Genomic DNA, 22,207 nt, shown 5'->3' with positions numbered 1-22,207 from the left:
ACTTTGTTCAAATCATGACCCCCGGGGTAAAATTGGCCCCGCCCCAGGGGTTACTTGATTGTACATCGGAAAATCTTCCAAAAAATTTCTAAAAATCATCAGTTTGACATTTGAAACATGTAGCTTATATTATTCTGGTGAGCCATTCAGGGTCATCATGACCCTCTTGTCCCTGTTAAAGCAGCGTCTAGGAGTATTAATCAGCTTTAGTTGTAGAACTATTTGTTTCTAAGTACACTTGCACCCACACATTGTACATTCCCATCATCCATACTTGCAGGAAGATAAAAATCTGTACAATTTTTCTGTTTCATTCACTTCCCTTTTGGCAAACATTTTTTTATAGTCTACTGTACTGTCTTTCCAACAGCTCTTCTTGTATGTAAGCTAGTTTCTCAGTTACCACTGTGGGAATGGATTAAACTTAACAAACTTCTTGTACAACAACATAATACACTGAATTGTTTCTTCCACGTTTTATTGTGCAAAAACACATGTGAATATTAACAGGACATATTTTACAGACATGCAATATATACAGTTAAATGCTACAACAACAAACTTTCTCTGTAAAACATAACTGGATGCTTAAAAACATACCACATCCCTTTTTCTACTTAGAATATATTTACACAGTTATAAAAATATCACAGACATGCATGTTTTAATTTGTAATGATGTAAATAAAAGTCTTGTAAATAGATAAGACTTCATCAGTCTATTGGTAGCTGTTATGCCAAAAACACACCCAAGCAAAATAATAGCATACTTGGTTCAACTGAGGCTTTTGTTCAAGTTATAGAATGTGCAATACCCCTCACACTGGCTCAAGAGGATTTTTTTTCTCAAGAATACTGTAAAATAACATTACTAGTTCAATACAAGGCAATAGCAGACTTGGTTCAAACAACATTGTTCATGAAGTTATAAAATGTGCGACTCCCACCCTATCTTCTTTCACCCAACATGAAAGTCATTTTTCCCATTCACTTGCTGTTGATGCACTAAATATTCGTATAAAAAGGTAACAATTCTGCTTTAATAAATATGCAAGGAAAAGCCATTGCAATAATGGCAAATACCTAAAATACTTAATGTACATAATTAAAGCATTCTACGTGTATTTGTATGTCAGTTGATCAGCTCTTTCCATATACCCGGTATACACAAAAGTTCATTGATGGAATCAACATAAATATAAATGTATCGAGTTATTATCACACAACACTGTATATGCTGGTAACTCAGTTACACAGGTCAGTTGTAATATTTTACAATGTTGCAGACACAGTAAATCATGTGACTTAATTGAATGACGTAAATACAAACAGGATTTAACACTTTACAGATAAAGTTTTAAAGATACAGATAGGCTCAAGCTCAGACTCAATGAGAGTTAATGCAAGTCTGCAAGAATACATTTCTTTGATCACAGAATAACCTTATATAAAATGAACTTGGTTAGAAAACCAAAGCATAAATGTATTTGATGCATTGTTTCCACTGATGTTTAACATCATTCTGGTACTATCTTGAGGTGAATGTTACACTGTGAGGAAGAGGAAAAAGGATGTATCCAAAAGCTTCTGAGATTCCTATAAATTCCTCAACTCTTGAATCAGTATTTTCTAAGGAATTCTTGAACAAGCCAATTTTAATGGATCAAAATAACATTTATTCTTGAGTTATAAAATCTATTCTTCAATCTTCTTCTATGAATTTTAACACTTTTCTTATACAGTTAGTACTCTCTGCCTATACTGCAACTTGCTGTCCCAGGGCCTGTTCTGGGCTTGGAGTCCTGGGTGCCACAGGTCGTTTAACATCTCGCAGTCTTTCTAGAGCTTTCTCACAAGGTCCCATTATATCCTGCAAGGGTAACAATAAAAATAAAGATCAATTGTTTTAACAGATCAGAAGTGAAATTATTTTAAAAATCATAACTGGTAAAAATAGTTCAAAAACATATCAATTTATATACAATGTAAATAAGTAATTTTTATCATTAGTTTAAGAAGTAAGTTATCATAACTGAATGGTGCTTAATACACATTTTTATGGAGTATAAATGTCTCAGTTAAAATATATAATAGTTTTAATGATGAAAAGTAGCTGAAAAAAGCAAAATGCACAGTAAGTTTTTAAGCCTTTACAATCATATCTTTGTTGGTTCTAGCATGCTGGTATTTAACAACTTCAATACCAGAGGGCCATGATGGCCCTATATCGCTCACCTGTTATCATTGCACTTGAGGACAAGAGGTCCTCAGAAAAAATATCTAAGTCCAAAGGAAACGAACAACAAAGGAAAGAAATTTAACAAAAAAGAAAAAAAAATTCTTACAAGGTACAGATATGTCAAAATACACCTATAAATTGGAGGTACCATCCATGTTGTACCACAGAAAAGTGGTCTCGGTTTTTCCCTACGGCCAATAATAAAAAAGTTACTAAAAATAAGCTATTTATAGTAACATAAAAGGGAAGAAATTAAAAAGAAAATTATTGTAAGTGAACAAAAGAAGGATCTGCCAAATAAATCTGTTGACATAAATGAAATTTCAGGTCAGTATCTTCATTAGTTATGGAGATATACCCTTTTAAATTTGAAATAAAGGGAGGTAATTTGATATTTAACCAGTCCATAGTTATCTACCCTGATTGACTCAGTCCAAGTAGTGTCAAAAATGAAATTTCAAATAAGTCCTATAAGAACTTACTGATATAAATCCATTTTGACTACAATAAGGGGAGGTAATCAGATATAAAAATAACTCTGGAACCTACAATTGGATCTGATTTGTCATGGAATCCAAGATTTATTATTGTTGAAGACATTTTGAAAGTTTGTATCAAATAAAACTATTAATGAAGTCTCTATATGGCTGCAAAAGCCAAAATAGCCAATTTTGGACCTTTAAGGGGCCATAACTCTGGAACCCATGATGGAATCTGGCCAGTTCAAGAAAGGAACCAAGATCTTGTGGTGATACAAGTTGTGTGCAAGTTTGGTTAAAATCAAATCATAAATGAAATTGCTATTGTGCAGACAAGGTCAAAATAGCTAATTTTGGCCGTTTCAGGGGCCATAACTCTGGAACCCATTATGGGATCTGGGCGCTTCAACAAAGAAACTGAGGTCTTATGGCAACACAAGTTCTGTGCAAGTTTGATTAAATTCAAATAATAAATGAAGCTGCTATTGTGCAGACGAGGTCAAAAATAGCTAATTCTGGCCTTTTCAGGGGCCATAACTCTGGAACCCATTATGGAATCTGGCCAGTTCAAGAAAGGAACCAAGATCTTATAGTGATACAAGTTGTGTGCAAGTTTGGTTAAAATCAAATCATAAATGAAGCTGCTATTGTGCAGACAAGGTCAAAATAGCTAATTCTGGCCCTTTCAGGGGCCATAACTCTGGAACCCATGATGGAATCTGGCCAGTTCAAGAAAGGAACCAAGATCTTGTGGTGATACAAGTTGTGTGCAAGTTTGGTTAAAATCAAATCATAAATGAAATTGCTATTGTGCAGACAAGGTCAAAATAGCTAATTTTGGCCGTTTCAGGGGCCATAACTCTGGAACCCATTATGGGATCTGGGCGCTTCAACAAAGAAACTGAGGTCTTATGGCAACACAAGTTCTGTGCAAGTTTGATTAAATTCAAATAATAAATGAAGCTGCTATTGTGCAGACGAGGTCAAAAATAGCTAATTCTGGCCTTTTCAGGGGCCATAACTCTGGAACCCATTATGGAATCTGGCCAGTTCAAGAAAGGAACCAAGATCTTATAGTGATACAAGTTGTGTGCAAGTTTGGTTAAAATCAAATCATAAATGAAGCTGCTATTGTGCAGACAAGGTCAAAATAGCTAATTCTGGCCCTTTCAGGGGCCATAACTCTGGAACCCATAATGGAATCTGGCCAGTTCAAGAAAGGAACCAAGATCTTATGGTGATACAAGTTGTGTGCCAGTTTGGTAAAATTCAAATCATAAATAAAGCTGCTATTGTGCAGACAAGGTCAAAATAGCTGATTTTGGTCCTTTCAGGGGCCATAACTCTGGAACCCATTACGGGATCTGGCCAGTTCAAGAAAGGAACCGAGATCTTATGGTGATACAAGTTGTGTGCAAGTTTGGTTAAAATAAAATCATAAACGAAACCACTATCATGCAGACACGAAATTGTTGACGCACGCACGGACGGACGCACGACGGACGAAGGCTGATCACAAAAGCTCACCTTGTCACTATGTGACAGGTGAGCTAAAAATATATTTCCTTAGAAATTAGAAAATTTGACCTCTACCTGACCTAAACATATTATGAACACATCCAGTCAGTCAATGGAGCAATTTTGGTGAAAGAAATATTAAGAAACTGAAAACTGTTTATTAATAATTTTTACTATAAGAAAGGTCTTCTTATGACATGAACTACATCCTAATTATACAGAAGTACACTTATTTACAAGTGTAATTACTACAGATAAGTTCAAAATGAGAAATAACATCTACAATAAACAACAGGATTGTTTTTATTCAGAGGATGTAGCAGTATTAAAATGTTATCTAGCAGATTGTGGAAGATGATTCAACAAAAGCTGGCTAAGAATCTCAAAAGTAAAGGAAAAGTTTGGCAAAAGGTGTTACAAAGACAAATAGTCAATAGTGTTCTTTTCCATACAAGTATTGCAGATATAAGATAAAGTTTGCTTTCCAGAGAAGCCTGGCTGATACAAAGCAAGAATGTAAGTTTTTCAGTGAAGTATGTCTAACATAAAGCAAGAATGTTGATTTCCAGTGAAGTATGGCTGACATAAAGCAAGAATGTTGATTTCCAGTGAAGTATGGCGGACATAAAGCAAAAATGTTGATTTCCAGTGAAGTATGGCTGACATAAAGTGAGAATGATGTTTCAGTGAAGAATGGCTGGTATATATAAAGCAATACTGTTACTTTCCAGTGAAGTTTGGCTGATGTAAGGTAAGAATGTTAGTTTGTCGGTGAAATATGACAGATATAAAAGAAGAACTTGTTTCTCTGTGAAATATGGCTGATATAAAGGAAGATTGTTAGTTTTTCAGTGAAGTAGGACTGACACAAGGGAAGAGTGTTATGATTTCAGTTAATTATGGCTGATATAAGGGAAAAATGTTAGTTTTCCAGACAAATATGGTTGATATGAGGGAAGCTTGTTAGTTGTCCAGTCACAACAGCTACTCTTACCACATTTTCTTTGAAACGTTTAAATATTTCCGAGAGTAAACCAGGTCCGATGTTTAGATGGTTCATTTCTGACCTAACATCATCTAGTAGTAACAACAAAATGAAAATAACATATTGGCAAACACAAATATATATTTATTTTGTATAAAGTACATGGACACTTGGGGAAACCTTTATTTTATTTCATCAACCATTTTGTTCTTTAATTTACCAACTAAACTAAAGTTTTAGGAAATTTGAACTGGTTTTTTTTTTTAATCAATGAAATCACTTCAAATCGTTTTTATGTGTCAACGTTTCTTTATAACATCTTGATATTTCAGTACATAATTGTGTAATTTTCATCAAAAGTTAAAACATGTGTAGTGTCCATATACTTTTTAGTAAATAGAATCCCCAGTACACCTGCAAACATTTCATATAGCAAACTACTCTACTCTCAATCAATTACACAAGTAGACTATCATCTAAACATCCAAACTTCTGGCTGTTTGTAATAATATTCCCTGTCTCTCTATATTAATTTTGTAATTCAAAGTATTGTTACTATCAATTTTATTCACAAACTTGTGCACCGGAAAAACTAAATATTTTGTACAAACTTGTATAGAACAGCATCCATAAAATCTTGTCTTCTTTCGAAATGTTTTAAAGTGGATGCCATGGTAATTTAGAAAGATAATCTACTTGATTTGTTGTAATATTTCCTGCCACCTTTCAAAACAAAATAACCTATACCATAGAGTAAAACATTTAACATCCTATAAAACCTCTACCTTACCACTCAATTTTGAATACACTGTACATTAAAGTTTAAACACAAGAGAAAATGCAATTTTTTCCTTCTGATTTCTAAGAACCAAGAACATCAATGCAGAATAAAGCAAATGGTCATTTTTTCCAACCAAAAAGAAGTGAGGTTTCAAATAAACTAAATATATGGTGTATAGTCAGTGAATGAAGTCTGATTTTGCAATGTTTTAAATGAATCAGATTTGTTTCTGTACAATCATAAACTATTATTTTCTTAAGCCAGCAAATAAAACATCATATGAATTTGTGAGGCATAAGAATTAATAAATTTTGAACTGCCAAACGATAAGGAAGACTACCAAAATAAAAAAAAACTGCCTATTTCCTCTATGTTTAAACTTTCAACAAGCACCTAACATCCTCAACCTGAACTTTTCTCACCTGGTTCAATCTAAATTTTTTCGTGACTTCTTTGATTTGTTGAGAAACTTTATAACTATTCAAGTCTGTGCGGATATCAACTGGGGATGGAAAGAGAGTACAGTGAATATGTAGGCAAGTTGAAAGTAAGAAAAAGAAAAAAGGAAGAAAATATGAAAAAGAAAAGATTGCAAGAAATAGAATGTAAGGTAAACAGAGAAAACATCAATCTGCTGGCATAATTTTTCGGTTTGTTTTTGTTGGGTTTAGCGTTGCACAGACACAACTTTAGGTCATATGGTGACTCTCCAGCTTTGATAATGGAGGAAGACCCCAGTGCATTATGGGTGGGCTCCTGGATAGAACCACCGACCTTGCCTTAGCCAGCTGGATGGCTTCCTCACATGAAGAATTCAATGCCTCGAGTGAGGCTCGAACCCACATTGGTGAGGGGCTTGCTGGCATAATAAATCCAAGCTCCATTATGCCATTAGATTTGCAATCCAATTATTTGTTGACGTTATAATACTGGGAAATACCATCTTGTCATTAGGATTCACCAATATCTCAAACAAGTTCTGTAAAGTATCCCGCAGAGATGTATGGTTTTATTCACGTATGGCACAAATATACTTCATAATATCGACAAAATACATTGTTTCTGGTTATATCAAATGAAAGTAATGTAATTCAATGTTACTTATATGGTAAACTCTTTGATGTTTGAGACATTCCGATTGAACTACATCTCTGTATTGTGTTATTTGGTCCAGTTAATGAGAGTTCTGGAGACAGCAAGGAATTGCCAAACACTTTCAGCATTAGTCGATTCAAAAATTGGATGACATTCAAATACCTTTATCATTGGCCATGGTTTTTAAGTCAGAGAAGGTATTTCTAATGTACACAAAATACATAACACCATGCTACAGATAACACAGCTCCAGATAAGCTGTGTATTTGCGTATTTACGCAATTAAAAGTTCAGAAAACCCAAATGAATTCATACAGTGTGCGTACTGAAACGCAATTAAAATTCCTAATACCCAATTCATAAAAAATCGCTTGCGTATCGCATTTTCCTTCTTATAGAACGGGTACAAGAATTCAATGCTAGACAACTGACTGGTTATAGGTTACCGCAGAACAGGTTGCTATTTATCAAAAAAATCACAGGACCATTCAGTCGGCTAATCAGTGTCATTTGTACGTTTTGTAAACAATTTTTAAGCCGATAAAATGTAAAACAAGAGGACCATGATGGTCCTGAATCGCTCACCTATCTCCACATGACCCAGTGTTCAACTGAGTATGACATCGTTATTTCTATTATTTGACATAGTGACCTAGTTTTTGAGCACATGTGACCTAGATATCATCAAGATAAAAAATTCTGACCAATTTTCATGAAGATCCATTGAAAAATATGGCCTCTAGAGAGGTCAAAAGGTTTTTCTATTAATTGACCTAATGACCTAGTTTTTGAGGCACGTGACCCACTTTTAAACTTGACCTAGATATCATCAAGGTGAACATTCTCAACAATTTCATGAAGATCTTGTGAAAAATATGGCCTCTAGAGAGGTCACAAGGTTTTTCTATTTTTCGACCTACTGACCTAGTTTTTGACCGCACATGACCCAGTTACGAACCTGACCTAGATATCATCAAGCTGAACATTCTCACCAATTACTCATGAGATCGATTGAGAAATATGGCCTCTAGAGAGGTCACAAGGTTTTTTCTATTTTTAGACCTATTGACCTAGTTTTTTGACCCCACGGACCAAGTTTCCACCTGAATTAGATAATCATCAAGATGAACATTTGACCAATATTCATGAAGATCTCATGAAAAATATGGCCTCTAGAGAGGTTACAAGGTTTTTTCTATTTTTAGATCTACTGACCTAGTTTTTAACCCCACATGACCCAGTTTCGAACTTGACCTAGATATCTTCAAGGTAAACATTTGACCAATATTCATGAAGATCCATTGAAAAATATCGCCTCCAGAGAGGTCACAAGGTTTTTCTATTTTTTAGACCTACTGACCTAGTTTTTTGACCGCACATGACCCAGTTTCGAACTTGACCTAGATATCATCAAGGTGAAATTCTGACCAATTTTCATGAAGATCCATTGAGAAATATGGCCACTAGAGAGGTCACAAGTTTTTCTATTTTTAGATCTACTGACCTAGTTTTTGACCCCACATGACCCGTTTCGAGCTTGACCTAGATATCATCAAGGTGAACATTCTGACCAATATTCATGAAGATCTCATGAAAAATTGGCCTCTAGAGAGGTCACAAGGTTTTTCTATTTTTAGATCTACTGACCTAGTTTTTAACCCCACGTGACCCAGTTTCGAACCTGACCTAGATATCATCAAGATGAACATTCTGACCAATTTTCATGAAGATGCATTGAGAAATATGGCCTCTAGAGAGGTCACAAGGTTTTTCTATTTTTAGACCTACTGACCTAGTTTTTGACCGCACGTGACCCAGTTTCGAACTTGACCTAGATATCATCAGATAACATTCTGACCAATATTCATGAAGATCTCATGAAAAATATGGCCTCTAGAGAGGTCACAAGGTTTTTCTATTTTTAGACCTACTGACCTAGTTTTTGACCCCACGTGACCCAGTTTCGAACTTGACCTAGATATCATCAAGGTGAACATTCTGACCAATTTTCATAAAGATCTTGTGAAATATATGGCCTCTAGAGAGGTCACAAGGTTTTTCTATTTTTAGACCTACTGACCTAGTTTTTGATGGCACGTGACCCAGTTTCGAACTTGACCTAGATATCATCAAGATGAACATTCTGACCAACTTTCATAAAGATCCCATGAAAAATGTGACCTCTAGAGTGGTCACAAGCAAAAGTTTACGGACGCACGGACGCACTGACGCACGGACGGACGACGGACGACGGACACCGTGCGATCACAAAAGCTCACCTTGTCACTTTGTGACAGGTGAGCTAAAAAAGGTTGCAGCATAAACAAACAAATTAGTGGGATATTTTGCTGTTCAACAAAGACAGTTATCTGTTTGTGACGATGTAGTGTCATCGATACTGGACGACATCTTATGGAAGAATGCATATTGTTGTGAACATACGTTCAGGATAATGTGGATGAATTGATCTCCGGCTGCATTAAAAGTGCAAAAAAAACAAAGAGAAAGAAAAAACAGAGCAGAACAAAAGTATCTCAGAAAACATTAAATGATTGGAGAAAAAAACACCTTTAGTCAAACCTGGTTAAAGATGTATACCATGTATTCTGTAAGCATACACAATTTAATTTAACCCACAACAAAATACTCAATAACTGCTTTTGCGAGATTGGTGAAATACCCAAATGGTTTTAGCAAATACTCTATTACTTCTGAAAAGACTGGGTTATGATATTATTTTTACCCAATACAGATTTCCAATACCCAATTCAGACAAAAAGTGATGGGTAAATATCCAATTGCACCAAAAGCTTATCTGGAGCTCTGGATAATAATCTAAACTGGAAATCTATGCAGTTATGCATCACTGAAACATCCGTTTACAGGTTTTAAACTTTTTTGCAATCTAATATGTATTTATTGGCCACAAAAGCACAATTAAACGTCTAAATCTGTTTTTAAAACCAATCACATTATCAGTATCTGGCAATATATGTTAAAAGGCAAAAGCTGAAAGAATTAGAAAGCTCAATTCTTCTCTCATTTTTTTTTCAAAACTTGCCAACTAACGGAACATAGCCAGCTAATGACCATGTAATTTTTTATATGTCAGTATAGCATGAGCTTTCATACACATAATACATACCATATTCAGCTAATTCCATCAACAATGTAACAATACTCTCAACAACCTCTGCGTTGTCTTTGTGTAGTTCATATGTCTTCAGTATTATTGGTATACCAGCAATATGTGTGTTATCTGGCCCTTCATTTGTTAACACTCTATATGCAGACTCCTCTGAAATACAAATATTCAAAATGAAATAAAAATGAGAAAAAGCTCTATTTTTAATTAAGTCATCAATTTTGATCAGAGATTCAAATTACTTTATGTTGATGCCAAGATTCAAGTCTGTACTGCCTAGCTACAACAAAACATCCAAATATAGACTGTACTGTTTAACACTACATGTATGTATCTAAGTAAGGATTAATTTATTAACACTTTTATGATAATAATTACTTATAAACTGAGTGTTGTTTTACCACCACTGAGAAATGCGAGCATTACATGTACTTCCTTGAAGATAAAAGAGTTGTATTGAGTTACGTTGATTCTTATCTTAATAACTATCAAACACTACCAGTTGGCTAATTATCATTAAAATTTCATCATAATGTCATTGAAAATATCATAAAAGTACTTTCATGGTGGCCAGTCACACTTGGTTAAATGGTTTTTCATGCCTGATTAAGTCTTTTTTTTTAAAAGAAAAACTGGTATAAAATTCCGGACCTGCATATTTTCAGACACAAATCAACTACTTCAAATAGAGCAACTCTGTATTTTACACCATTCATACCATCTTCCTCAGCTTCATGATCAGCACTGATATCAAGATCATGTCATCATATATATGTACAACACAGAAAATATTTCTAGTATCAACATAACATTATCATACCATCAATTTCAACAAGACTAGCTAGTGCAAGGCAAGCATTCTTAACCACCTTGGAGTTCTTCCCATGTGTACTGATTGTTGAGATGAGAAGTCCCACACCATCTAAATCACAGATCAAATCAAGATTCTCCTCTGTAAAGTAGAATACATAATCTCAACATTAACCATACAGTAAAAACAAAGTAGTTTCATGCTGAAAAAATATCAATGTAAGCTGCTTTCTAAGTACATTTATAAGAGATACAGAAAATGAACTTGATTTAGCTTCAAGGTTACCCGTCAGCTTAATACAATTATTTCAAAATGCTTTCATAAAATAATATGGTGGAAAATAATACTGTTCTGTCAGGGACTAAACTTTTTGTAAGCATTTCATTATAATGTTAAACCAAGCTTTGTCATTGTGCTACTTTACTACACATAGATCACCATCATCATTTTCTCCATCATAACCATCATCCACCTTGTCATCATCACAATTATCATCATTCTCTACATCATTGTCATAATCTGCCTCAACATCATCATCCGTCATCATCACCATTATCAATATCATCAATATATTCATCCATACCCAACCAAGCTTTGTTTTTTGTGCTGCTTTTACCACACTCAGATCACTATCATCATTCTCTCATAGCCATCATCAACCTTGTCATCATCACAATTATCATCATTCTCTACATCATTGTCATAATCTGCCTCAACATCATCATCCGTCATCATCACCATTATCAATATCATCAATATATTCATCCATACCCAACCAAGCTTTGTTTTTTGTGCTGCTTTTACCACACTCAGATCACTATCATCATTCTCTCATAGCCATCATCAACCTTGTCATCATCACAATTATCATCATTCTCTACATCATTGTCATAATCTGCCTCAACATCATCATCCGTCATCATCACCATTATCAATATCATCAATATATTCATCCACACCCAACTTACCATCTAGAGAGAGAGCGAGCATAGACGCGGAAGCTGCTTCTGCTACCTCGGATGAGTTCATGTGAATCTTGAGAACATTGCACACTTCTTTAATACCTTTCTCTTCTGTAGCTATCTTCACATTGTTACCTGTACAAGTGTTTACAGTATACAGATATATTATTTAAAATTCATCTCTATGTATGAATATGAAACTAAACCAGGGGACAGTGGACTTTTCAGTCCAACTGGTGTCTTGGCCACAGCTTCTCATATGACACCAGTTCTGACTTTTTCCATGAAAAGGTTTCAAGTGTGATTCAAATCAGCTTAAAGCTGTCACCACAATCCAGCTAAAATGAGTAGAATAAACTAAAACTAACATACAGTTTCTTGACTTAGGAAAAGTTTGACAAACAGTATGCAACGATGTAAATAAACAGGCATTTTTATTGTGATATTTTTTTTCTTTACGAAAATATAAAATTTACAAGTATATCTTTTTTAAAATATTCTGTAGTTACATATTAAATAAATCATCATTCAGACATATGTTAATGAAATTTTGCATTGACTTTGTCATTTAGAGTTTATACCATGCAAGTCCCCTGGCATGTGCATAACTATTTTGGTATGTGCTTTATGATTCAGCATTTCTTCCAGGTGTTTGTGGGAATAAGTATCATATACTGTAAGTCCCACAGAACATTCAGACATGTGCTAAATAATTCAGCATTGTTTACAGAAGTTTACTAGCATACATATGTTCTACTGTAAGTCCCCACGGAGCATTTGGACAAGTGCTCTATAATTCAGCATTGCATGCAGGTGTTTATGAGAATAAGTATCATGTATTGTAAGTCCACACAGAACATTTAGATACATGCTACATAATTTAGCACTGTTTGCAGGTGATTAAAGGAACACATACCATGTACTGTAAGTCCCCACAGAGCATTCAGACATGTGCTGCATAACTTAGCATTGTTTGGGTGTGTTCTCAATGCTGTCAGTATGTCCTGAACACCGCCTAAATGACCAATCACTTCTCCAGCAGCATCTGTAGGTCAAACAATTCAAAGTTATAATTCAGAAAACTGTTTTCTTCAATACAGGGATAATACATGTATATTTATTGTGTGTACTTACGTCTGCAGAAGCCCAAGGGATTGTTGATGACCTAAACCAAAGAACGTTACCAGTTACTTGTGTAAAGTAGGTCATTCTCTACCTCTGATTCTTGTGTGGAAGTTGTCAGTTACTTGTGGAGAGCAGGTTATTCCCTACCTCTGATTCTTGTAAGGAAGTTAACAGTTACTTCTGTTCTCCATCTCTGATTCTTGTGAAGAAGTTACTTGCAAGGAACAGGTTAATAACAGTAAGGAATCCAGAAACCCTGGTTATATTAAGAGCTGAAGTACTTTCAAAAATAAGAGCTATAAACACAATAAAAGCAAACAAACGAAACAAATCATATGAAGGAGATTTAGATGTTATAAAGGAAAAAGATTGTTGGAGCAGATATATAGAAAAAATGATTAATGTTACAAGAATGGTTGGTCTACCTTTATATTCTAGTCTAAAATTGCTAGACACATACATATTCTCATTTGCTCATTCCAGACATGCATTTGTTAATGAGAAAACTATCGAGTATAGAAGATGGTACATACTGTTGGCAGCCAGTGCCATGAGAAGTGATGTTGCTGCAAATTGTACGTCTACACTGTCTTTGTGATTCTGTAAAATAAGTCATAATGTCAGTGTTACAGCATACAGTGCTTTGTATAAAATATTGTCAGGCCAATTCAATAAAGTAAGATGATGACGTTTTAATCACGCCTTAAACACTTTTTGTAAAAATAAAAAAAGGTAACAAGAGCTGTCAGTGGACAGCGCGCTCGACTGTTCTCAGTGCTTGATAGTATAACATAAGCAATGAGTAAAACTTTAACATTACAATAAGCATATTCTAAGTCGAAAAGGGGCCATAATTCAGTCAAAATGCTTGATAGAGTTGCCTCCTCCTTTTTACAGACTGGGGTCATGATGGTAAACAAGTATGCAAAATATGAAAGCAATATCTCAATGGACTTTGAAAATATTTGGGGTGGTATGCAAACTTCAACATTTGTGTGACGCTCACGCTAACACTAACGCCGGTGCGAGTAGGATAGCTCCCCTATTCTTTGAATAGTCGAGCTAAAAATTGTAGTTTTTCACTTGAAAACAGGAATTCAAATAAAAGCACTGCCTGTGTTAGTCAGTGGTCATCTGTAAATGCTAGACATTATTTAAGGCAATATAATATGCAAAAAGATATTTCTTGGCCTTCTTACTCAATTTCTGATAAAAAGGAAAAATATAAAGTTTCAAAGCTACATCTCTTGTAGTATTCAAGAAAAATGGACCTACGCAAAAAATAACTACAGTCGACATTGTACTTGCGACCACCGCTATTAAGCAATTTTTTTATTAAACGACCGGTCAAAATCCCTCCGGAACGTTTTCAGTAAATAAATACATTCCATTAAACAGCTTTTTTATTAAATGACGAGCAACCCAACAGTCCCAACAGGTAAAATATTCGACAAAAATATCTATTAAACAGCCGGGCATTTCTTCATCTGTGTAATTAGTGAGTATGTTTAGCACCTGACTGAATTCAATTAACCTTTGTAACAGTCCAGCTATAATTTTCACAGTTTGTGGATTTGGAAGTGTTCACGACCTTTAAAAAACAGATTTTAGTTACCAGTACATTAACAGTTAAAAATAACTTTTTTCTTCACCAGACTGAAATTCATTAAGAGACCATTCCATTAAGAGACCACTTTTTAGCAGTCCCTTGGGCGGTCTCTTAATACAATGTCGACTGTACTACTTTTTTTAGCTACCGTTCCTTTTTCAGGGGTCTGTGATCACAATCATACTGTTTCCCAAACACTAATTTTTCATGGTTGAGTCAATTCACAAAAAGAATTCCCAACAAAAATAAAATTCTCATTATTTTCATGACAAAAATTTGAATTCCATAAATTCATATCCTTACGAAACAGCTTTTTTGGCAGTACTTATAAAAATCAACCCACTTAAACAAAGATATCTGATCACTTACCTCCATAGCCAGAGGAATGACAGCTATGATCTCTGGTGTGAACAGGACATCATCAGCCTCAGCTGTTCATAAAATAAAGCTTTATGATAACCATGATATATTTTTAACACATGCTACAAAAAATAATTGTTCAACAGTCCTAAGCGAAGTATGTCCAAATTAAGTTTCTTGCAGATCATGACAATCTCCTATTAGGACAATAAATAAACTACTCATAGTTAAAGAAATTCTGTTATGATATAGTGCACTGCACTCTAGTGTGGAGTTCAGATAGATGATAGTGCACCACTATATAGTGTGGGAAGGAATTCTGCTATGAGACAGTGATATAGCTTCCTCATGACAGAATTCTACACACTGCAGGTAAGGATGGGCACCACTGGGACAGCTTCCTCATGACAGAATTCTACACGCTGCAGGTAAGGATGGGCACCACTGGGACAGCTTCCTCATGACAGAATTCTACACGCTGCAGGTAAGAGTAGGCACCACTGGGATAGTTTCCTCATAACAGAATTCTACACACTGCAGGTAAGGGTGGGCAACACTGGGACAGCTTCCTCATGACAGAATTCTACACACTGCAGGTAAGGGTGGCACCACTGGGACAGCTTCTTCATGACAGAATTCCACACCCTGCCGGTAAGGGTGGGCACCACTGGGACAGCTTCCTCATGACAGAATCCTACACACTGCAGGTAAGGGTGGACACTACTGGGACAGCTTCCTCATGACAGAATTCTACACACTGCAGGTAAGGATGGGCATCACTGGGACAGCTTCCTCATGACAGAATTCTACATGCTGCAGGTAAGGGTGGCACCACTGGGACAGCTTCCTCATGACAGAATTCTACACACTGCAGGTAAGGATGGGCATCACTGGGACAGCTTCCTCATGACAGAATTCTACATGCTGCAGGTAAGGGTGGACACCAGTGGGTCAGCTTCATCATGACAGAATTCTACACACTGCAGGTAAGGGTGGACACCACTGGGACAGCTTCCTCATGACAGAATTCTACACACTGCAGGTAAGGGTGGACACTACTGGGACAGGTTCCTCATGACAGAATTCTACACGCTGCAGATAAGGGTGGGCACCACTGGGACAGCTTCCTCATGACAGAATTCTACATGCTGCAGGTAAGGGTGGCACCACTGGGACAGCTTCCTCATGACAGAATTCTACATACTGCAGGTAAGGGTGGGCACCACTGGAACAGCTTCCTCATGACAGAATTCTTCACACTAAAGGTAAGGATGGCACCACTGGGACAGCTTCCTCATGACAGAATTCTACATGCTGCAGGTAAGGGTGGCACTACTGGGACAGCTTCCCTCATGACAGAATTCTACACGCTACAGGTAAGGATGGGCACCAGTGGGACAGCTTCCTCATGACAGAATTCTTCATGCTGCAGGTAAGGGTGGATGGTCCACTGGGACAGCTTCCTCATGACAGAATTCTACATGCTGCAGGTAAGGATGGACAACACTGGGACAGTTTCCTCATGACAGAATTTTACATGCTGCAGGTAAGGGTGGACACCAGTGGGACAGCTTCCTCATGACAGAATTCTATATGCTGCAGGTAAGGATGGGCACCACTGGGACAGCTTCCTCATAACAGAATTCTACATGCTAAAGGTAAGGGTGGCACCACTGGGACAGCTTCCTCATGACAGAATTCTACATGCTGCAGGTAAGGGTGGCACCACTGGGACAGCTTCCTCATGACAGAATTCTACACACTGCAGGTAAGGGTGGACACCACTGGGACAGCTTCCTCATGACAGAATTCTACACGCTGCAGATAAGGGTGGGCACCACTGGGACAGCTTCCTCATGACAGAATTCTACATGCTGCAGGTAAGAGTGGCACCACAGAGACGGTTTCCTCATGACAGAATTCTACACACTGCAGGTAAGGATGGGCACCACTGGGACAGTTTCCTCATGACAGAATCCTACACACTGCAGGTAAGAGTGGCACCACTGGGACAGCTTCCTCATGACAGAAATCTACAGTTCTGACCAGTTCAAGAAAGGAACCAAGATCTTGTGGTGATACAAGCTGTGTGCAAGTTTGGTTGAAATCAAATCATAAATGAAGCTGCTATTGTGCAGACAAGGTCAAAATAGCTAATTTTGGCGCTTTCAGGGTCCATAACTCTGGAACCCATTATGGGATCTGGCCGGTTCAAGAAAGGAACCAAGATCTTATGGTGATACAAGTTTTGTGCAAGTTTGATTAAATTCAAATCATAAATGAAGTTGCTATTGTGCAGACAAGGTCAAAATAGCTAATTCTTGCCCTTTCAGGGGCCATCACTCTGGCACCCATAATGGAATCTCGCCAGTTCAAGAAAGGAAACAAGATCTTATGGTGATACAAGTTGTGTGCATGTCTGGTTAAAATAAAATCATAAATGAAGCTGCTATTGTGCAGACAAGGTCAAAATAGCTAATTCTGGCCCTTTCAGGGACCATAACTCTGGAACCCATAATGGAATCTGGCCAGTTCAAGAAAGGAACCAAGATCTTTTGGTGATACAAGCTGTGTGCAAGTCTGGTAAAAATCAAATCATTAATAAAGCTGCTATTGTGCAGACAAGGTCAAAATAGCTAATTCTTGCCCTTTCAGGGGCCATCACTCTGGCACCCATAATGGAATCTCGCCAGTTCAAGAAAGGAAACAAGATCTTATGGTGATACAAGTTGTGTGCATGTCTGGTTAAAATAAAATCATAAATGAAGCTGCTATTGTGCAGACAAGGTCAAAATAGCTAATTCTGGCCCTTTCAGGGACCATAACTCTGGAACCCATAATGGGATCTGGCCAGTTCAAGAAAGGAACCAAGATCTTATAGTTATACAAGTTGTGTGCAAGTTTGGTTAAAATAAAATCATAAATGAAACCACTATCGTGCAGACAAGAAATTGTTGACGCACACACAATAGCAAATTCTGGCCTTTTAAGGGGCAATAACTCTAGAACTCATGATGGGATCTGGCCAGTTTTCAAAAGGAACCAAGATATCATGTCAATACAAGATTTGTACAAGTTTGATCAAAACTGCTTGCAAATTGTGTCTCTATCGTGTTCACAAAAAATTGTGGACTGATGATGGACGATCACAAAAGCTCACCCTGTCACTACGTGACAGGTGAGCTAAAAAGGAGGATAACTCATAAAATACAGGTGTCACAGTTATGGTCCTTGTGTCAAATGACGTAGGCGATGATGATGAACAATTATTTTAAGTTTGAATCAAATCCCTTCTGAAATAACAGAGATATAGTGAAAATGCATTAAAATTAACATAAAATTCTAAGTAGATAGGGGGCATAATACATGAAAACTTGGTGCCAGAGTTATGGACCTTGTGTCATAGGATGTGGGTGATGATTTGGGACAACTACTTTAAGTCTGAATCAAATCCATTCAGTAATAACTGAGATAAAGTGAAAGTGCACCGAAACTTTAACCTGAAATTCTAAATAAAATGTGGGGATAATTCATGAAATATTGGTGCCACAGTTATGACCCTTGTGCCATATGATGTGGGTGATGATGAGGAATAACTATTTCAAGTCTGAAGCAAATCCATCAAGTAATAACAAAGATAAAGAGAAAGTGCATCAAAACTTCAACCAAGGTGGGGACACGGAGAGAAGCCTACGCCGGGTCAAGGAGGATAGCTCTCCATACTTCATATAGTCGAGCTAAAAAATCTTCAAAACCCTGTTACAGGACTGCTGAATCAAACATTATTTTTAAGTTTAAGCATATAATAATCCAAATTTCATAAACATCAAATTATATAGTCGGACAGGTTCATTTTGCAACTTTAATGTTTATATTGTACCTGTACTTTAAATAATTAGAAATACTGATTCAGAAGCAATCTTATACAGTTAAAATATATTACTGGCTGAGACTGTGAGTGTTATATATATACTATTCAATCAGATTATTCCAGAATGTGTATACCTTGGTCAAAATATCATTTCAGCAGTGCATTTTAAAACTTTACACTTTATTTAACACACACTGTGATTGTTACTCAATTAGGAACTAGAGCTGCTTTTGAGAAAAGCGCATGTCTCCCACAACTGCCTAATCCTTTAGTGATTCAAAGTGGTTTGGGTGAATGGTTCTGATCAGTAATGTCTTGGAGGTCTGGATGGTTTGGATGAGTGGTTCCTATCAGTAATGTTTGTCTGGATGGTTTAGATGAATGGTTTCGATCAGTAATTCAAGGGCCATAATTCAAAAGTGCCTAAGCGGATTTGGCTAGTTATCGAACTTGGCCGAGGACTTATGGTCAAACACATTTTGTTCAAGTTTGGTGAAGATCAGATGAAAAATGTTCGACTTAGAGTGCGGACAAGCTTTGTGACAGACAGACAGACAGGGAGTAAATCGATATGTCTGCCACACCACTGTGTGGTTGGAGACATAATTAAAATACACATATGCATAAACTGTAGTGAACAGTTTCAGTGGTGCATGTCTTTTTGAACAAAATAAAAATATTTTAAATTTTAGCAGAATTTCTATTTCAATCTTTCAATTTTTTTAACAAAAATTATTTTTTGTTATTCAAATGAAAAATCTTTATATTACATTAAGTAAATAAAATGCTTTTTTTCCCCTCAAAATAATCTGCATCATAGCAAACTTAACACATTTGACTATCAAAATCATATATCTTGAATTTAAGAATACAGTCAGAAAATGTTGGATCAAGGAGGGCAGCCCTGGTGTGTGCCACCTCTAAATCCTCTCAGGCATAAATTAAGTATTGCTTTGAAAATAAGATATCTTTGATGAATTTACCACTTGTTTAGCTCATAAACTGTTCTAAACACGAACAATATCTGAATTTCATTTATTAGTCAAACATTTACCATAGCTTCTTTTTTTGAATGTCACAGCTAAAATGAAATTAGAAAAAAGTTTGATTGCTTTTGATTTCTTTACTCTGGACAAAACAATAAGAACCTTTAAAGAATAGCAGACATCACATGGCAGTCTGGTTTTTTAACGTGCCCGATGTATAGCACCGATACACATGAAGCCGCCTTTCCTAGGAAGAACCAGTACAGGCCTATAAGTTAGGTGGGAGACACTCAAGAGTATCTCAGATTCGAACCCCGGACCTCTGGATTGACAATCAAGCGCGTTACCACTAGACTGTAATCTCTACAAATCATTCACTTTTAAATTACCTAAATTTCAAAAGTAAGATGGCTCCAAGATAGTACAAATCTTCAAACGGACGGTACCCTATCACCTGTTGTACTTCCATGCTACACATCCTATTGTAGTGAATGTATAATTACAATGTCTAACACACAGATACAAACATTGTATTTCTTCAACTTTTTTCAGGTCTCTATTTCATGAAGTGTTTTGCATTTAATAAATCTAAGCTTCATTCATATCTATCTTAAAGTGCACAAATGCTAGAGCAGTGATTAAGTACCCAGGTAGCAGTGTTAACCGACCAGATATGTCTCGAGTACTCATCCCAACCCTGTTGGTGACACAAAGTATTTATAGCCATATACCTACCACACATGACAAGGCTGTTGAGTACATTACAACCGTGGATCTGTATCTCACTATCTGTCATATTGTTCTTCATTGCCATGCCAACTAATTTCTTCCCTCTGAAAAATATACAATTTTCTCGAAAATCTGTAAATCAAGAGATATGTTCTATTTTTTCATTTATTCACAAATCATAATAAGTCCTAGATAAGCAAAATATTAATACCAAAAGCTAAGGCTGCAAAAGTATGTCCTTCAACTGGAGGATAAGACTTCTGCTTTACATATCAATTTGCATGTCCTTACAATTTCATTTCATTATAAATTGCATCTATCGTATCTGAGGAGGTTTAGAGCTGTCAACAAAGGTCTTAAGGAAATAGTCAATATCTGAACAGCTAACTATTGTGTGCATGCTGTGTATAAACAAGTGACATTTGTGTACATGCACTGTATAAACAGGTGACATTTGTGTACATGCTCTGTATAAACAGGTGACATTTGTGTACATGCAGTGTATAAACAGGTGACATTTGTGTACATGCACTGTATAAACAGGTGACATTGTGTACATGCACTGTATAAACAGGTGACATTTGTGTACATGCAGTGTATAAACAGGTGACATTTGTGTACATGCAGTGTACAAACAAGTGACATTTGTGTACATGCAGTGTATAAACAGGTGACATTTCTGTATAAGCAGTGTATAAACAAGTGACATTTGTGTACATGCAGTGTATAAACAGGTGACATTTGTGTACATACAGGTGACATTGTGTACATGCACTGTATAAACAGGTGACATTTGTGTACATGTAGTGTATAAACAGGTGCCATTTGTGTACATTCACTGTATAAACAGGTGACATTTGTGTACATGCAGTGTATAAACAGGTGACATTGTGTACATGCACTGTATAAACAGGTGACATTTGTGTACATGCACTGTATAAACAGGTGACCTTGTGTACATGCACTGTATAAACAGGTGACATTTGTGAACATGCACTGTATAAACAGGTGACCTTGTGTACATGCACTATATAAACAGGTGACATTGTTTACATGCACTGTATAAACAGGTGACATTTGTGTACATGTAGTGTATAAACAGGTGCCATTTGTGTACATGCACTGTATAAACAGGTGACATTGTGTACATGCACTGTATAAACAGGTGACATTTGTGTACATACACTGTATAAACAGGGGGCACTGTGTACATGCACTGTATAAACAGGTGACATTTTTGTACATGCAGTGTATAAACAGGTGACATCTATGTACATGCAGTGTATAAACAAGTGACATTTGTGTACATGCAGTGTATAAACAGGTGGCATTGTGTACATGCACTGTATAAACAGGTGACTTTTTTGTACATGCAGTGTATAAACAGGTGATATCTATGTACATACAGTGTATAAATAGGTGACATTCATGTACATGCACTGTATAAACTGCTGACAGTTGTGAACATACTGTATCAAAACAGCTGTATTTGTATAAATGTTGTGTCTAAACA

The 22,207-nt window shown here is 36.3% G+C and overlaps 1 protein-coding gene and 1 long non-coding RNA gene across 5 annotated transcripts in view; one reads left to right on the top strand and one right to left on the bottom strand.

Annotated features, from left to right (window-relative positions):
• Positions 1 to 22,207, top strand: part of LOC128548893 (uncharacterized) — a 191,344-nt gene that overhangs the window by 77,855 nt on the left and 91,282 nt on the right. The window lies entirely within an intron of this gene.
• Positions 462 to 22,207, bottom strand: part of LOC123537607 (serine/threonine kinase-like domain-containing protein STKLD1) — a 42,891-nt gene continuing 21,145 nt past the window's right edge. For 3 of the 4 annotated variants that reach the window (XM_045321564.2, XM_053524456.1, XM_053524457.1), the window contains 9 exons: positions 20,701 to 20,798; positions 15,118 to 15,179; positions 13,673 to 13,739; positions 12,931 to 13,059; positions 12,021 to 12,149; positions 11,062 to 11,193; positions 10,242 to 10,394; positions 5,230 to 5,312; positions 462 to 1,869 (listed from right to left, as the gene is read on the bottom strand). In XM_045321564.2, the coding sequence (XP_045177499.2) occupies positions 1,756 to 1,869; positions 5,230 to 5,312; positions 10,242 to 10,394; positions 11,062 to 11,193; positions 12,021 to 12,149; positions 12,931 to 13,059; positions 13,673 to 13,739; positions 15,118 to 15,179; positions 20,701 to 20,798 (967 nt within the window). In that variant the 3' untranslated portion in view covers positions 462 to 1,755. Of the gene's footprint in view, positions 1,870 to 5,229; positions 5,313 to 6,423; positions 6,504 to 10,241; positions 10,395 to 11,061; positions 11,194 to 12,020; positions 12,150 to 12,930; positions 13,060 to 13,672; positions 13,740 to 15,117; positions 15,180 to 20,700; positions 20,799 to 22,207 lie in introns of all 4 variants that reach the window. The other variant, XM_053524455.1, reaches the window with a different exon arrangement.

Source organism: Mercenaria mercenaria, chromosome 15 (assembly GCF_021730395.1).
Source record: "Mercenaria mercenaria strain notata chromosome 15, MADL_Memer_1, whole genome shotgun sequence".
In the NCBI taxonomy this organism is placed as follows: Eukaryota; Metazoa; Mollusca; class Bivalvia; order Venerida; family Veneridae; genus Mercenaria; species Mercenaria mercenaria.
Note: the sequence above shows the minus strand (reverse complement) of the source record. Positions and strands in the feature narration are given on the sequence as shown.